Source organism: Botryllus schlosseri, chromosome 4, assembly GCF_051294905.1.
Source record: "Botryllus schlosseri isolate E-star chromosome 4, Bs_hap1, whole genome shotgun sequence".
NCBI lineage: Eukaryota > Metazoa > Chordata > Ascidiacea > Stolidobranchia > Styelidae > Botryllus > Botryllus schlosseri.
The window spans coordinates 16,134,786-16,154,860 of NC_137239.1; the positions used below are offsets into that span (position 1 = coordinate 16,134,786).

The 20,075-nt window shown below is 39.2% G+C and overlaps 1 protein-coding gene across 1 annotated transcript in view; it reads right to left on the reverse strand.

Annotated features, from left to right (window-relative positions):
• LOC145438196 (uncharacterized) overlaps positions 1 to 20,075 on the reverse strand; it is an 81,479-nt gene that overhangs the window by 53,860 nt on the left and 7,544 nt on the right. Inside the window, exon 4 of the mRNA XM_080315580.1 lies at positions 18,031 to 18,120. Coding sequence (XP_080171706.1) covers positions 18,031 to 18,120 — 90 coding nt within the window. The remainder of the gene's footprint in view (positions 1 to 18,030; positions 18,121 to 20,075) is intronic.

Genomic DNA, 20,075 nt, shown 5'->3' on the forward strand with positions numbered 1-20,075 from the left:
TACACAGGGTTGCCATCGACATGGGCCGAAAAATAAGGAGAGAAGAAAGGGTTTACCTTTATTCGGGGCCAAAACAGCACTTCGTCAGCCCCCAACCCCCACCCCCCACCCCCAAAAAAAAAAAGAAACGTTGGTCCTGGGCCCCCAATAGGGTGCTAGACCGAACTTCTTCACCTCGTCGTGATTAGAGTCGTAAACAAAGATGGAAAAGGCCGTACACCAAGTTAAGACAAAATCACATTTTGAGCGTATATGGAGCAAGAACTCCAGTAACAATGCTTGTAGTCTTGGTCCTGGCCGAAGCAAACTTCTTTGCGATGTTGGAATCGCGGGATATTGCTTCGTTCAATTGCGATGTCTAATCGTTCATGAGGAATGATTACTGGTGTTTGACCGTATGGTAGGCTATACCCAAGTAACCTCTGCAGCAGCTAGCTGCCTTGTAGTCTGTGGTCGTTGTCGAATAATTATTCATCGACTGGCTCAAATTATTCATTATGACACACGTCTTGTGTTTCGGGGAATCAATGTGAGTTAAAATAGTGTTCTTTCATATGATTTCCAGGTTAATATCACAATTGAAGTTATTGCAATGTGTGAAACACTCACCCCTCCTTTGAATTCTCCTTTGAATTCACTCTAATAATTGTCTCGAAAAACGTATTTACGCCTGCTCATTTCAAATAATCGGATTTAGCCTTACCAGTAGCCAAAACTATATGTGCAAGTGCAATATAATTTAGATAAATTTATCTATGATGTGTAGCGTTACTGCTTTTAAAATAAGACACAATAAGAACGCAAGTCGAAAACAAGGACATTTCATAGAAATGAGGACAGTTAGTTTTCTAAGTCGTGGCCCATCAAAATAAGGACAAATCTCAGAAATAAGAACGGCATGGCAACCCTGGTTATACGGGAAATGAGAATCCGACAAAGGTGATGTGTGTTTGGTGTGAGGTATCGAGAGGAACCAATACGTGTTTTATATATGCATGTTATCAGACTTGTTCAAACTAAACATTTAGTTAGCTGACGGTCAACTAACTAACAGTTTTTTGAGTAGTTCTAGTTTTAGTTGTAGTTGCGGATTTTGAAAATTTCGTAGTTCTAGTTCTAGTTGTAGTCGCAGATTTTGAAAATTCAGTAGTTCTAGTTCTAGTTTTAGTTGCGCATTTCCAAAAAATATTAGTTGCTGAACAACTAGAAACACTCGTGTGTCCTGCGTGATGAGAACTCTCCTCGCGTGACAAGTGAGGTTACTTAGGGTTACTGATGTGATCATGACCAAGGATCAAATGCTCATTGTTTGATCATAGTTAATACATTGATTATGCCGAGTTCACTGATATCTCGGCTCAGTTACAATAATCGACAGTGCGCAGGGACACGCGATCTCCCGCTGGGTTGTTTACTAATTGGAATGTGAACTAGTGATCTCCTGCTGTGCGCTGGCGAGTATAATCTCGGAACTAGGGCTGGGCACAATGAATCGAGTACTCGAATCAGAATCGAGTATTAATTTCGATGATTCGAGTCGAGTAGTAAACGGCGATTTTTTCGAGTACTGAAATTATACGCTCCTCGCCACTTTAAGTTAATTTACCAACAAGAATTATAGTTTTGATACTATTTTCCACAGAGGAAGCCTTGAAACCTTGATCGACTGTGTCGCAGCATACGAGACATAGTACAAAGCTACGAATGTTACTGGAAATAACACATTTCCGAAGTCATGATCATCCCACAAGAGAGAGAGAGAGAGAGAGAGAGGGAGATGATATTCTTTTTCGCCTGCACCATCGAGATGCTTTGACGACAGAGTTGCGATACGGCCCAATGAGGTCATCTAGTCAGCGCCCCCGTTTTTTTTTCTCCTCCATGCTATCCGTGATTGCTGAGCGCCTAGCAGGATAGCTGCGGATACCAATTTTCGAGTCTTTGGTATGACCCGACCGGGGATCGAACCCACGACCTACCGCTCGAGAAGCCGGACGCTTAACCATTACACTATCCCACAACATTGTCAAGATGTGCAAGGAAATCGGTATGGTCGAAAAAATACCAAAGTACCTTTAATGTAACGGATAACAGGCATTATGTTCTTTGTGGTGGCATAAAAGGCACATATTTGAACTTTGCCATATCGCATTCCGTTGTGACATCATAATGAGTGATACTCGAATACTCGACTCGACTCGAAGCGTAATACGTGATTCAGAATCGAATCACTCAGGTACTCGATTTTGCCCAACCCTACTCGGAACTAAGAGGGCTTTCTCGGATGCTGGAATTTTGTATTCCTCAAAGAGGGCAAAACTCAGCGAAAAAACATTTTCGCGACTCATGTTGATTCGCTGTAATCAGCAACAGCTGCAGAAAATGGTTTAGTTTATCCTGTACTGATTACAGATAGTTCTGTCTGTCTGATTTTTCGGTAATTTCGTTGTACCGACGTTCGTGTGGAAAGGCTGGAACGCCGAATTCGAATAAAATAAAAATGAATGACTTGATTGAGAATTAAATTTAGTTAGTTGTGCTTTAGTTAGTTAGTTGCCGATAATTAAATTTCGTTAGTTCTAGTTATAGTTCTAGTTGCGAGTTTTGAAAATTGAGTAGTTCTAGTTATAGTTCTAGTTGCGGAATTTGAAAATTTGGTAGTTCTAGTTATAGTTATAGTTGCGAGTCTTAAAAATTGAATAGTTCTAGTTCTAGTTATAGTTGCGCTTTTTGAAAATTCAGTAGTTTGTACAAGTTTGCATGTTATACAACGTGAAATATAAATTCTATCATACTCATTCGACATTACGTTTGGAACGAATAAATGAATCTACAAGTCTTCAGAGACAGAAACAAACCCCGTTGTCTGTGTGACCGGACAAACTCCGTTGTACTTCAGTCAAAGCCGTTCATTGCCGTTGGACGATGGTCCGTCAAAAAGGGAAGATATACGCAGCGAATCCTACAAGTAACCTTATGGAGTCAGATTACACAAGTTTAACATCACACCAACATCTACCCTGCGAACCACCTGCGGCTCTTTTGATGATATGATATAACTGTTTGTTAAATACATAAGTTGCCACTAAATTCGAATCTTATTTATCATTTTGCAGAATATATATTGTAAATTTTCATGACGATAGGAATAATTATTTTTGCAGTAGGTGAGATTAGTCTTTGTAGGGTCAAAAAGTGGCATGTGCAGGGGGTTTTAGGGGCTCGGACCCGCCCTTATCAGAATCTTTAAATTTACGTCCGATATTGCCGGCTGAAAATTGCTCATTTACCAGTCCAATATCATATTTTTTTAGTTCTAAAAGAGTGAAATCATCTGCAATTTTTCCGTGTATTCATGGGAGCAATCGAATCCGTCGAGCTCGATACAAATAAATCTTAGTTGCAAAATCATAGTTGCTATCGCGCAGGCAACCCTGCAAGTTATAATTCGTTCAATCCAACATCACACGCCTTGAAATGATGCGTTGAGAAATGAAAACACGACAGAAAAAAAATAACAATGCAGTTTTCAAATTGACATCGTCTTCCTGATCATCGGCGAGAAAAGGACTGCCTTGGAAATGACATTCCCAATTACAATTTCAGCTTTATAATATTATCACTCAAAATTGCGAATGCTACGTATAGCTTGCTCGCAAGGGCGTTATGATGTACGGGTAGCGCAACGTTACATTTCCGCCAACAAATATCGGTTAACGATGGTATCCGCCGCTGAAAACATTACCCGGCTTGAAGCAACTGATTGAACAGGGCATCACTGTCAGTAGAACTATTGAGGTATGGCAACCCTCAGGCGCGCTGCACGGCTTCCTTGTAAAGTCATGTTAATGGAGAATATGCGGTAATTAGCAGGTTTACTGTCATATATGATTGTTGGCTTTGCTTTTAAAATGCTCATCTTAATTACCGTAAGTTTCAAAACTCACAACATGGCTTTACCGCAGTGGTGGACTGGTGGGCACTTGTATTTTGCGGCGGGTCAAATACGAAGCAGAAAATGTGTTGGCGGGCCGAGAGGAAGGAGTGCAGTTCTCCTTCTAAACTGAAAACAGTGAACTACAATGTTAAAAGTTCAGAGGTGGTCAAAGTAGTCAAGTAAGCTAGTCAATTAGAAGTAGAAGTGAAGGCTCAAAAATCCACTCAAGTACGAAACTGTTCCTTTAAAAAAAAAACTAAAACTACTTGAAGTAGTAGTAGATTTGACTGACCTAAAATCTACTCAAGTAAGTATAAGTAGATGTGAAAACGATCGTAATTCGTTCGCATAGACCAGTGGACCTTGATCTTTTTTCCTCCAGCGCCCCCTTTCATAATTTATCGTGCTCCAGCGCCCCCACCTCATATTTTAAGGACTGTAATAAAGACAATGGGTGAGAGGGAGGGCCATAACAGCACTTCGTTAGCCCCCCTAAAAAACGATTGTCTTGGGCTTCCATAGCGTGACAAATCAAACTCATGAGGACTTGGCCCCCCAAGAACTCCGTCGCGTGATGTCGATGGTCAGCAAAGTTTATGTAACCTGGTCGCCCTAGTATAGCCAAAATTTTCTATAATGCGTTAATGAAATAGGTTGTAATTACATATATATGTCACTATAAACTTTTTATCCTCTATCTAAACCCACGTAATCAGATTTACCAATAGCGCTGAGTGAGCTGTTGTATTAGAAAATGAATGTCACGTAATTAATAATTGAACATATTCGGGCGTGCCCGTTGGTACAATTAAATCGTTACATGTTATTTTGTTACCTCTTGTCCGCTATATAGTCAAAAGTTATTGAAACGCATACATGTATAAAACTTTGAAACGCATAAATGTATAAAACTAAAGTGAGCACACGATTCAAAATTGGTATTTCGTCACTGGCAAATAATTTTCTCTGTTGGATGTTATTTGTCCTGTGGGGTGCAGATTGCGACGACATGATGAATCGGCACGAGCGATTTAAGTACCTATGGACAATTAGACTTATATAGGTTCCATGTGGTACAGAATATGAATATTGCAACGAACAATACATTTATATTCGCGAATTATTCACTCTAAGCTTTTCAATTCCCGATGAGTGTCAGTTGAAAAGCGTAGAGTGAATAAATTGCGAATATGAATGTGTTGTTGGTTGCAAAATCAGACTTATATTAATCGAAGTTTACGCTCAACATAAGGAAAATCCTATTTGGCTAAGATTTCCTCGCTAACGATCTTTTTGACACACTTCTCGGGGTCCCATATTCACCGGAACTTCATATGTCTTCGTGCATCGTGGCGTGATAATGGCCGACGCAGAAATGCCTTTTTCTGTTTTCTATAATTGTGCGTATTCTTCCGTGGGGGAGTCGTAAAAAACATGATGTTTAATTTATGTTCATTCACCAAAATAATTTAGGGCACCCTTCGAGCTAACCGATTGAGGGTTTGGGTTGAAGCAGTTTCGGTCTTGGTAAGAGGTCAAAGTTCAGTCGGTCTTTTTGGGACTTTGGTATTGGAAATATTTCGCGCTTTATTCGCGCTCGAGGACCATTTGACTAATAATAAACCATATAGTAATTGTGTGTAGTGTATTCAGGGTCAAATCAAGGTTGTTATATCAACAATCGGGTACGGTCTCACGCCCTGTGTTTCGATTTTCGAACCCTGGCGAATTCACATCGGCGATTGGCAATACGGGGAAATTAATGGTATTGGATTTTGTCTCAGTGATTTGTCTAACTATAAGTAAGTCAACTGAGAATTGGATGCATCTATCTGCTCATATTGAATTTAGTACTGTACCCAGTTATTAATTTCAACATGAATGTATTTTATACAAAGCAACTCATATTATATATAACGTTCATGTGTGGTTGTGAACCACAACACGAGATAGTATTATCCTTTATGTTACGATGAAGAAATATTCTGACGATTTAATTGTGTAGCTCTCAAATACAAGTATATTTAGGTATTCATTTCGTGCAAAAAGCTTCAAAACTTATTTTATGTACAAGGGGCTTTCATTCTCAATCAAAAGTGATATACAGTGTCTCCTTCTTCGATTTTCACACGCTGTGCGCTGCGGGATATCATACCCAATTCGAAACATTTTGTTGAAAATAACCCTAGCAAGCGTGACGGCATAGTGTTTTAAATAACGGTAATAGGTGATCTAAAAGTACGCACAATTCGCTCTATATGAATTATAATAACCGACTACATTTATGTAAACATGAAGCAAACATCGTCGCGAGGCGCGACCAAAAATTTCAAGATTTGACATGTTTTGTGGAATGTCAATTTGTTCTGAATACTCATTTAAGAATATGTCCTTCTACCACATCATCTACGGCGAAGCCATTTTTCTTCAGCGCCCCCTCATTGCTCTCCTGAGCCGAGCGCCCCCATATCGCCCCCTGACTGTTTCCACCCCCTTCAAAATCGTCAGCGCACCCTGAGGGGGCGCTGCAGGCAAGGTTACGAACCACAGGCATAGACTATCAAAAGCTGCAAATTGAGCTATGCGAAAGGTATAAAATCATGCATCCCAGAAGGTATTCCTTTTCGACAGCATAACATTTGTCCGTATCATGTGATGAAAATGATAGCATTAATATGGGAATGCGATACCAATCTCTCGTTTTCTCGAAGACTCCGTTTTAGAAAATATCATGGTATGTCGCCGCCCCCCATATCATAAGGTCCTTAGTTTCGTGGAAGAGCTACACGGAGAAGTAGTGTCGGATACGGCGTTAACAATTTGCGCAATTAGTAAACGTTAATAATGCCATAAAAATGCCGTAAAAATGCCATTAAGTGTAGCTTTATTTTCGGAAAATAGAGGCATTACTTCAATTGCTTTTAAACTTCAAAATATGTTCTCCAGATAAAAGAACTGAAACTAGTTAGAACTCGGAGTGTGATACTGGGAATTGAAAGAGAAACATAAATACTACTTCTAAAATCAGAAAATAGATTCCATGTCTTTTGTCCAGAGAGTCTACTAAAACAGGTGTAAAGAAGAAAAATTAGGAGTTCACTTTTTCAGATTAGGATACGCAATGGGCTGCTAGATTAGGATATGATAGGTAGGCTAATTGCTAGATTGCGAAATGGTAATTTCAGACGCTATGATGGGTCATATTTACTGTGCTGAAATATTTCATTTATGGGCGACAATGTGGTGAAAACGGAACCACGAAGCCCGCTACCTAAATTATATTCACCGTTACGTTCGTGAAATCACATTAGTCTACTGTGCGGGTATAGCGAGTCTAAACGTCTGGGCTTTACTCAACTTTTATGAAAATACAATGTTGATTAGGGGTGTTCAAAATTTGGAAAATGTTTGGAATACTGCGTATCCATGGATAATTCTGTAGATTATTGGTAAAAAACAATATTGGGCCTGAAAGAAGCTCACAGGAAAGCCGCTAAGATTTGTCTAAATGCGTTTGGTTGAAGACGGTAATAATAAGCGATCGATTGGCTGAAAGACCGACTTTGTGAACACTGCTGGTAACGATTTCTGTCTGCTGTTGTGCAATCGTTTCTGTTGGTAGCACTGCAGACATGATATATTGCTTTTGTTATGTTGTCATCGAGAGTCTATAGTACAATATTGCAACCCCCCTCAAGTTATTACCTACCTGAAAAACGTGTATAACAGTGTTGCTATTCATTGCACATGTGCTCTCGCTAGTTGAGATATGAATAAAGAAGTTGCATGCATCTTACTACTGTTATGTTCGTGCATTTACGTTCAGTGTTGTTTCACTCCTAATTTCTACAGGACTAGTAATTACCGCCAATCATTATTTCCTCGTGTGTCGTGCTTTGTATTTATACCCTGTGTTCTGTTGTCTCGTAGTCTTTCATTTAACTGCACTCTGGATCGCGTCGCCTGTCATAACGTTATTCTGCTGTTTAATATACTGATTTCATATTGCAACCTCGTCGCATTGAGTTATTGTTCAAACAAGATCAAGAACATAACAACTACCTTCGACCTTTCGACCTTTCCAAAACTTACTGACAGTGAGTGAAACTAAAAAATTTCCCACCAGTAGTCAGCATCTCAGTAGCAATTGTTATGACTAGTCGACGTCTCACCCGTAAACGAACTCTTATTACACTTTTTATTCACAATTGAATGAATGCAAAAAGCACTATTTACAAAAGGCATAAAAAAGTACGTTGCAGGATCAGTGTTGCATTGTCATGCACAAGTTGCAGACTACAGGAATTAGATTAAAGTTGACTTCCTGCTGTCTCCAACTGTCTTCCTATGTTGTTACACGGCGTGAAGCAGACTGTCTCTTTGTTTTTCATTTGTCAGTCAAGATTGCAGCATAGTCTGTGCTTAGCTTTACACCTCGTTCTGTGGCATCATTAAAGACTTTGACAGAACTGATGTAGGAGCTCATTCTGGTGTAGGATTCTGATAAGTGCCAAACATCAACCGGTTGAGTTAGCCATGCCCCAGAGCATTCAAAAACATCAAATATGTACCACAACTGTGGCCCAATAAAATCAGACAAAGTAGTGTCCTTGTTGATCTGTACAGTGGCATCTAACGAGGGCTGGCCCCTTCTGAAACTTGAAGTTCGCTCTACCTGCAGAAGCGTCTTTGCAGTATTTTCTCGGGTTTCATTGCTTTCACTCGGTGAAAGCAAGGGATATACAGCGGTTTACTCCGCGATATACCAGTAATGCGGCAAAAGCTTTTGTGGAGCAGCTTTGGAAACTTGTTCATCATTTTTCTTGTAAGTTGTAACTCAACATGTCCTGGATGAATCTCAAATCAATACCAGCTGCATCATAATCGATGCAGGGATATTAAAGAGAATTCAAAATAAATTGAAGCGATGCAGTAGTTCCACTTCCTCAGATTTGTAATGTAACTGATAAGTCCACATGAACATCTTCTGAGCATACAGAATTGTGCCCATCCATCTTGCATGGTGTATTGCACCAGGTTCGGGATGATGTATATGTTCACCTGCATCGAGAAGAGCAAGAGCATTAGTCACACATTGTCTGTAGTCATCCCGTGTGAAGAAATGTTTTCTGGTCACTGGTCAGTAGTAGCTTGAAGTTATCAACTGTCATTGCTGCTCATTCCTTAAAACATATAGGAATAGTCATAGTCTTGAATTGGTGTTTTCTGTCAAGACTGCTTAAGGTCTTCTTAAGGTGGGCATACCATGTGAACACGCCATCTTTCGTGCAGGTTTTGAAGTGATCGCACCACACGTGATTTCTGCATTGTCGCAATTCTCGCCATTCTCCACATTGTCATTACATCATCCACCACCACATTACATAGTTCATGAGTAGAGGTTTACTGTGGACAATGCTCTTCTAGATGCAGAAAGTAACTCATTACTTCTCGTATAGTAGGTAATCTCGAGCCACAGATGTAATCGCAAGTATGTCCGACCAAGTACTGCTCCGATTAAGATCGTTCTTCGCTGCGGCATGTGTACACTCTTTCGCCGTTTTGCCTCTGCCATGACTGCAATATTGTTGCTCCAAGTCATAAACCTCTGATATCGACTCTAAAGCATCCAAAGAACACGTGTAACAGTACTACTAACGACTCATCAACCCACAACGCGCCTGTACAGAACCACAGCCGCTACTAACAGACTCGACCTCAGCAAAACAGTCTTTCAATTTAGTAAAGCAAAGCACCGGAATCCTAGTCAGCTGTTGCAGTAATCATTGTAGCATAGCCGATTACCCAACCGAGAGCCGTGCTTTCGTGATTACCCGACTTTTCGCTACTCTGCTGTCGGTGGCCCGCCCACTCTTCAACAACAACTTTCAAACGCATTTAGACAAATCTTACCGACTTTCCTGCGAGCTTCTTCCAGGCCCATTATTGTTTTTCAACAATAATCTACAGAATAAGCCATGGATACGCAGTATTCCAAACATTTTCCAAATTTTGAACAACCCTAATGTTGATACTCCGTGAAAACAGCCCCCAAATTCCTCAGGCTATCTTTCTGATTGGAGGATTAAACTACTTCTACTTGACAAACTGAAAATAGTGAAAAGTAAGTAAGTAGATCGCAGAATATTACAAAGTAGAAGTATAAGCAGAGGGACATTAGATCTACTTGAGTACTTCGTTACTGAATGACCCTGGTTAACACATGCTGCTTCGTGGATGAGGTAATATTAGATTGCGTCCCGAGCTCAATAAAATAGTCTTGCTGTTTTGCTAGCGTCGCTAGCATGTCTTCCGCATACGCCCGGTGAATTTATTTCACAACATGATTTTTCTCATTATGCCGACTCATACTATAATCCATACACACGGGGAACTGCTTGGTGCTCATCATAAACTGAAAAGACGGGTTTACGGCTGACTTCAATAAACAAATATATAGTGCTCCAAATCTTGTTGAAATGCCGGCCTTCCGCCGCACTTCTCCATTGCTTGACATGTCATCGCTTGTGAGCGAGGATGACCGCTAATCACGTTCACTGATTGTAGTATTATAGGAAATATTATTTTCAAATAATGACTTAACAGTTCAACGTACAATGAAGTAACAATGAATGTCAACGAACAAGATTTGAACTTCAACATGGAAACAGTGACTTGTAACATTATTGTTACGGCATACTTTGCTGTACTGCAGAGTTGGGCAACTAGATAATTTTCACCTTTCTCAAATTAGATTACAATTAAATTATAGCTACAAAGCATTTTCCAAATTTGACTAGAGTTAGTTATATAACTAAACATCAATTTCCAAATTAGATTGGAATCAGAATTATAGCTACAAGCATTTTCAAAATTACATTAGAATTAGAATTATACCTAAACAGCATTTTCCAAATTAGATTAGAATTAAAATCACAGCTACGAAACCGTATCCAAATTTTATTATAATTAGAATTATAGCTACAATGGATTTTCCAAAGTAGACAAGAATTGGAATCATAGCTAACCAGCATTTTCCAAATTAGATTTAAACTAGAATTATAGCTACAACGCATTTTTCAAATTAGACTAGAACGAGATTTATAGTTAAACATCATTTTCCAAATTATATTAGAATTAGAATTTTAGCTACCAAGCATTTTCCAAATTAGATTATAAGTAGACTTATAGCTACAAAGCATTTTCTGAATTAGACGAGATTTAGAATTATAGCTTAACAGCATTTCCAAATTTGATTAGAATTAAAATTACAGCTACGAAGCCTTTTCCCAATTAGATTGGAATTAGGATTATAGCTACAAAGCATTTTCCAAAGTAGACTAGAAATAGAATTAGAGCTAAACAGCGTTTTCCAAATTAGATTAGAATTAGAATTAGAGCAAAGAAACATTTCACAAATTAGATTAGAATTAGGAGTATGTAGTTTTACAAGTCTGCTATATTGGCTTTATTGTGAACCTGGATTATGCATACGCCGTTCGTAGATTATGTAATCACTAGTGTACAAGTGTACATAAATAAACCTGACTTCAAAATGAACACATTTCCGGTTAAGTTTATACCGGGGCCTACGATATCGCATGAATGTCGTAGGACCAGTTTATACATCCTATAGTTCTAGTACATGCACTAATATTAATAAATAGATTTTATGGTATAAATTACAAGGAACTTTTCGCAAAATCGCAAAATCGGACTTATGACTTTATTTGTTGCAGCATATACCTGACTATGTTTCATTGTTTCAGCTTATTTTGAATATGGAATACGCATACGACATATGTATAGGCACTGCACGCACGTAACAAGCTCAAAAGTAAACGCTTGTCCTACTCAATTCATAATTTCAGTTCAAGAAATACCATTCAAAATTAGGTTTTCTGTTCAAAATCCTAAGCAGCTTTTCGCGAGCCTCTGAGAATCACGTCGCAGAACGCATTTGGCCCGTGGGCCGCAGTAAGAAAGAAAAATGTAGCTTGCAAAGGTTCCCAACCCTGTAGCGAGCGTAAAGTGTCACATGGGTGCTCAACTGCAGCGCTCAAAATACAACTGGTTAGTGAGTGGATAGGCTATACCAATTGCCAATATGGCGGCTGACGTGTTATAACTATGTAGGATTGTAGGGTAATTTCAGACAGTGATCGCAGATTACTTCGTTGACTGCGAATCTGTTCCCTGCCTCATCAGTGTGAATTCTTATTTTCATTGCTTGTGACACTTTTTCAGGATAGCAAATATCAGATTTCTTCTTATGGAAGACATGACAGGCAACTCTATCCCTTTATCCGTTGCAGCGGTTCCTGACCCTTTTACTATGTTACCATGAAGTACGCCGGGGATCAGGAGTCCAATACAATCTCAGACGATTCGAAACGTGTTTATCATATTTGATTTTATTCCTAGTATATTTAAACGAAACGATTGGGTTCCGAACTAAAGGTTTAGACCCCAGCTATGTCATATACCAAATGCTGTACATGTTATACATCTCAATCGCCATATAGTTCTCAAGCTAAACATCATGCATATGTAGAATAGAACTGCGGACTTGACAAAATAAATATCAACGATAGCGTAGATAAAATAAAGAAGAACGCTTTCGCATCGTCGTTTTCGAAGTAATATCACGGAACGAGATTGTGGAATGTTAGATCAGTCAGCTTGTTCCTCGTCAAGTCATGGGTTAATTCTAGGACCAGTACGACCAAAGACTTGTTCTCGAAGCCGGCATCCGCAGTTTCTTTCCAAGGCGATCAACATACCGCCATTGCTTGGAGTGAAAATAGTGAAGCTGATCGATATGCATTTGGTTTATTCGCATCTCCGTCGTCCAAGTGCATCAATCATGCGGACGACATTATACCAGCATTCCCAACGGCTACGTCACGAATTAACGTGGGAAATCGTTTTTTTCCAAATGTTGCTGTCCTATTTTCGTAACGGTGATGAAGTCTTGATCTAAGAAGATTGAACCTCCAATCGTGGAAGCTCGTTTTTACTTTGCGAACCAAGCGGGTGTACATGGACATTGTACAGTAGGGTTGTTTAAAAATAACCTTTTTCCCGGATTCCGGGGATTCACTGATTAAATTGCTAGGTTTGCCTAAAAAAGGCTGCACACCAAATTAGGCTCAAATTCCAACCAGCAGAAGCCGCGGCAGAGCTAATTGAATTCTTGAATGTTTTTCATCAATAATTCTGGGATTATACATTCAGCGCTATTTTTGCAAATCCAAAACTTTCTACTGCAATAACATCGCTTCTGCTGGTTGGGATTGTGAAAAATAGTTTTTCGTCGTTATTTTAAGCAACATCACACTTTCATTGGGTTGACAGTAAATTTTGAACAAAAAAAATATTTTCATGAATCTCAAAATTTCAATTGGCTTTGCCGCGGTTACTACTGATTCGAATTGAATCAGATTTGTTGTGCAACGTTTTTTAGGGAACCTTACAATTTAATCAGTGAATCCAGGAATCCGAAAAAAAAAGTAATTTTTACCAACTCTGCATTGTGCAGCGATGTTCTGGCAGCAAATATTTTTTCTATATCGCAGTGGGTGGATATATACATTAGGATTAGGAAATTTATAGAAAATGACAAATATGGTTTTGAAAATCCCCCGGGAATCCGAATTCTTCAGTAATTCTCGTCTGCAGCAGGCGATCACCAAACGCACGACGACGAGCAAAGGAACAAACTGTTTCACTTATTGCGACCAACTGTACGATAGAATTATTCCGTGGTGTATTAATTCTTTTGTATTTTCCCTGGCTTAATTCAGAATGAGACTCAAAAGCAGTCAACACCGTCTTCGGGGATCAACAACCGCGCAACGACGAACAAACAAACAAACAAAAAAATGATTTAATCAATTTTACGTTTTGTAGGATTGGAATATCATAGGTTTGAATATCTTTTTATGACACCCATTGCTACATTCAGGCGTGGTTATAGCTGCAAACAACACCATATAATTTCGTGTCTGGTGATCTGTTTATCATCCCTTCGAACTGTTTTCCTTTCGTGTCCGTATACAGAGCTAGGTGGGTCGAGCTCTTTTCAGCCTTCGGATACTTCTCGTGTTGATACCATTTCAAATACATCTGCTCCGTCGCAATAGATTTTGTATTCTGAATCATATATTAGAGTTAGCGAATATCGACCTAAAAAGTCGTAATTATGAAGTCTGGTCTATTAACTGTTGTTTATACGTTGGCCTTTGACGAGGCTTCGCAAGGTGTAGGGGGCCACAAGCCATTTCCATGGAGGCCGTGAAAAGGACAATTAAAAGATTTCTCAAGTCTACTCGACTATAACAAAAGATATGAATTAACATTTATATAGCAATAAGCTACTACTGGAGTTACATTCCCCCCTCAGCTGTTATTATCATTATCAGAGAAAACACAGGCTTCACCTTCTCGTTAACTGAATACATGGTAAATAAATAATGTACTGTCGTGTTTATTACGTGTTATATTTACATCATTTTATCATTCTAACTACCGATTACCTTTCTTAAATTATCCGGAGGGTTGAAATGACAAGGGGGCATTGTTTTTTCGAAATATCAAGGATTTTTACTAAATAACAACGATTGTTAGATAATTGATTTTTCAGAGCAAAGACCGTAATACCACAATATCATCTATAATACAACTGCACTGTCAAATCCGAAAAAAATGCTCTGTGCCCAGGATATTCATGCCCCTTAATGTTTAATCTCATACCCTTGGTGGGGAACCTTTTCTTTACGTGGAACAGATGTCAGGGAGGAGCCTACATAAACCCCCAACACTTGGGAAGGAACCTATATGCGTTGCAGCATGTGGAAGGTAGCCTACCATTGCGCTGGATCGCCAAGCACGACTCAATGTCGCCGCAGCGCACTAGTGGTATAAATATTGTACGAGATGAGCAGGTAAGCCGAAATGAATAAAGATTTCATTCGTATTAGTGATGGATTTATTTTCGGTATGAAAACATTTTGTGAGTAATGCGAAGTTTCAATACCAGTAGCTTCTGCAAAACTTGATTGTAAGCAGGAGTGACAAACGATAAAGTTATTTACATAAAATAATTCACCGCATTATTGTGTAGGATTGAAATATCGTGCACCAATAATCCTGCGCATTATTTTTTATTTTTTTTTATTCACTATTATTTTTATGCCATGATTCATATAATAGTGAAATGGCTGGAAAGCCGAGTGGTGATTCAATAACAATGAGCCAAGTTGGGCGAGTACGTTTCGGATGCAGTTTCATATCTTGTATTCCTCACAACACTTACACATAGCGACAACGTCGCAACGTGGCTAACACAGTTGGAGCATAGAAACACACCAGCTTTTATTAATATGACCATCCAGATAGAGCACTTGTTTTATTACTTTATATCAGTATTCAATCGGTCAATTATTGCATAATTATAAATTCACCCCATTATTGTTTACGAATAAAAGTGTTGCTGGAATACAACCCGTGTAACCTGTAGCTTGATAACAAAGGATTCCATTGAAAAGAAAGATATGGATTTGAAGAAACAATTTGGCATCATTTGACTAGTTGGGTCTCCCGGCCAGCAAGATTTTCGAATCCGGCCCGCAACCGAAATGGAGTTTGACACCCCTAATTAGACCTTACTGGCACCCCGAAATGCCTTATTTATATACAATTATAGTGACATTTATACATACTTCGGACTTTTGATTTATCATGATTTTCGAATCCGGCCGGCTACCGACATTGAGTTTGACACTCCTAATTTGACCTAAGTGGCACCCCGAAATGTCATATTTATGTACAATTATAGTGATATTCATACATACATTGGCCATTGGATTTATGGTGCCGCTTATCCAGGCATTCGTATATATCACATCGGTCCCATGTCTCTTGCGGTGCGGCCGCAACATTCCCATGAGCAGATTATATTCCGCTATATTTTTGACTTCTGCCACGGTTGAATTGTTCTCCTGGCATATACGATCTCCCGCATTGTACGTAATCATCAACTCGCCTGCCATCGATATCCAGAGGCATTCACTGGTGGAATCGTAACGGCACGCTTCGGGAACCTCTGCAAAATTTCAAATTCGATGACTCACACGCTCAGTCACACATGACGAAATGACCAAGTTCGTCCTAATATATAGACGCTGGGCCTGCTGCTATTACTAGTATAAATGCCCGATGTTGCGGTCAAAGTAACGCCCAATATATGGCATCCCCGCTGCTAACAAGAGATTTATTATTGTTCGAAGTCTCAGTGGCAAATTGAGTCGAAAAGTTGTATATCGAAATGACGTCGGATTTCATAACTGGTATATCCTGAAAAAATAGTGTCAAATAATGACAGCAATTGCACTTAATCTAAATCAATGTTTCAGGTCGCTTGTGATCCCGGATTTTGTTCAAATATTGATTAACTTTACTTTCCTCTTAATTTTAAAAGTACGTCTATAGCATGGGCAGGCAACATACGGCCCACGATGGGATTTTGTCCGGCCCGCGGACAGTTTTCCGTCTTGCATGATAATGTGACCCGCGTCCCCAGTCTGCCGAGACTCCCCACTACTTGCTTACTACCTCAAATTTTAGTGACTTTATGTTATTATATACGTGTATGAGCAGCGTTGCGAGAAAGGAGCTTACGTGGAAGTTCGTCGAAGCGAGAAGACTTGCATTATCGGCATTTCGATGCACTCAACCCTAATGTCGTTTGTGGTATTCATGATTTTTGTCGACCACAATGGTCATATTTACACCAGGCTGATATTTCTTATTTTTGATTCCGTAACCGACGACTTGTAGCACGGCACACTTCTAGGCTTTTTGCACCGCATATGCCAGGGGTAGCCAACTCAAAACGGGTCGCAGGCCACCTTTCAAATCTCGTAGAGGACCCGGGCCGCATGACTTCAATATCGAGATTAATTTGGCCACACAGTTGAAGAACGACGCTATCCCGTCACCTGCTCAACCCTAATGAATTGATATCTTGGTAAATTAGGGTTACCGGGCTTATCGAACGCCTTGAAATCTTAATTAGGGATTGCAGCGTGTGTTAATTGATCAGATAGAAGCAGACATGGCGGCGCATGTATGAAAATGTTATTCTCAAATACACATTGTCTTCGCCATCAGGTGCGAGAATTGGCTTTGAAGTGACATTGCCATCGTTAAAATACATTCATTGAATACGATTTATTCCTGGTATATGTGGATAAATGTGCGAATAATGTATCGATTCAGCAATCCGGACTGCCAAGTACTCAATTTTCCTAAATCCGGCCCGCCGACTGGAGAAGTTGCCCGCCCCTTGTCTATAGAATAATATTGCTTAGCCATGCTTACATTTACAAATACTAGCAAACGTCAGAAGCAATATTGTATTGCATATAGTTTTAAATGCTAAGATAAATATGCTACATTAGAGAACTATAAGACTGTGAACTTAAAACTATATATGCCAAAAAATGATGCAAATCTGACAGTAACACATAATAAGAACAATGATGTTGTGTCCACGCCGGTAGTTGTTGGGATTTTGATACGACTGCATGCACGGTTATCGCGTTAAACGGCCTAAAGATGGCGGTGTTATGGTACCAATTGGGACTGAAGTATAAGGTAGGGAAGTCAAATTAAGTGCAAATTACAAATACATACATATTCAGAACTGCTACCAAATTATGGAAGCAATCATTATAGCTATACAATATTCAGTTCACGGGTACTCGAGTTGTTCCCTTCCCATCACGTGATAATATTTTAATAATAATACATCGATCAATTTCTGATGCAAGTATGGATCGACACCGACAATGTTATCCTTCTCGGGAGACTGGTGTAAAGGGTCGGGGTCGCACGCAAACCCGGTAGATCTACTTTGCGTATATAGGCATAACCGAGGGTGTAATAGTCAATTTCACGCTCCCCCTCCCCTAAATATTGGTTTAACTCGGGCATGACATTGTGACGCTCTACTTTTTACAAAATAACAAGACATTCGTCATTGTCCACTGAGCGCTAGTGCAGGACGGACATGACAAGTCAATATTTACCTTTTCTAGTCGGAATATTTGTGGCATCAATGGATATAACGTTTTCCATACTTTTCATAGATGATGCAAACTTTTCGAAACCAATTGGACCTGGAAGTTATCAGTATTCAGAAAATTACGCCCCGGGTTCGCTTTTATCAATATCATGAGACTGACCCAAAGATATATGATATATAACACCACGGAGGTGAATTGCAGATTGACATAAAATAAACACATGCACACCACGACGCCCACAAATTACAAGTCGTTATCAATGCGTGGTATGGTGATAAACTGTCTATAAAAACACAAAGCAGTGGAAGATCATATAGAAAAACATTTGTTTTCTCCTAAATTCAACCCGTTCATCCGTTTGGTTTATATTGTACTTTCATCCAGATATTGTGTTTCGTTACAATTTAGTTTGGTTTCAATCATTATTATATTATTTGTAATACAACGGTGATTATATGGTACATGACGAGTTACATTGCTAATGTGAATTATGTGAAATGATGATTAACACTAGGTAGCCTGATTACCGAGGTTGTAGCCTGCGAACTATAAATGTGACGTCATTAATATAAAATCCCAGCCATAGCAAGGCTTTGTAGAGTTGTATACCATAGGAGCACACTGACCGACAGGCACTGGGCGGCATACCTGTGATACAAACCGACACAAAGCGAGGACTGGCGGCATTTCTAATGTATAAAGTATGCAAAATGATAAAACAAGGAATTGCTGAAACTTGAGCAACACAGAACAAACCTGATAAACGTGTAAATTGAAGTCGATGCGTTTCAAATCGCGTTGGCCAATCGCTGGAGTGACAGAATATGCTACTCGGGCATTTAGGATACGATCGTACAATGCTATTTATGTCGACTGGTCGTAATTTGATGTAGCAACTATAGGCTAGATATGGATGTGTGGTTTCGGGAAGTCGAGCGCTATATTTGCTCTAATATAAGTTGCTGATATCTATTGAATCACTTGACGTTTACAGTCGCGACTGCTTTGGCTATAGGAGATGAATGTTTTTCATCGTGTTTATTCATTGACATGAACTCTGCAGTCTGCATGGACAATTCACTACTAAGTGTATGGGAGATATTCATACACTTGGGGGCGCCAAAAGCTCGTCCTAGTGATCCATTGTTTACATTGGATACCGAAAGAAACGTTGTCTTGATACGTTGTCTTTTGACATCCCTAGTGTAGCTGGTTGGAAGTCAATTGCCCCTACACGGTAAAGGATGACCTAATAACACCTGGAAAGTATTTTCCATATTTCACGATTGCTTCAGATGGCTATTATCTGAAGAAAAATCACAGATGGTATGCCCAAGTACAAGGCCAAATGGCTTGCGCTTGTATGAAACTATATGTTGTTTTATGTATACATTTCGTAATGTGCACATGGAAAATATAGAGTTTGACCCATAATTTGTTCCTAAATTTATGATTCTGAAGCTGCAAAAGTTCTACGAAATGTATTGGCGTCCTTTTTTGGTGGTCAAGATTGCGACATCGCAAGACGAAAAACTGAAAACTGCTGCATGCAATGTAGCATTGATACAATTTTTTTGAGCAAAACCGTTCCTGCCGTTGTGGTGATTAATGATATTATCAAATTCCATGGATCTTTCTGTTGATTACGTAGTCTACCTATATATTGGGAGTTTTTATGTATCTCGTTTAGTAAATGAAAACAAAACTTGCGTCTAGTTAGTGATATGTTTTCTGTTCAGTCATCAAATCCAGTAGTGATATTCCGGTTTATTATGGCGGCATCTAATATTGAAGTGGGATTAAGAAAATCCATTCAACACTAAGAGTAATCAATCATTATCACTAACCAAATCTGCTTCAGCAAACACAAAATAATAAAAGCATCAAATGCTGTTATGTAGGACTATATCAAAGTATGTCTTTCCTAAATTTAAAAAGCGTAAAGCAGATAAAGACTATTTCATTTTTCAAATGCAAGAGTTTGTAAGGCAAGACATTTTGAATGTCTTTGCATAACCAATAACCCTTTCAACGTGTACATGTTTTGA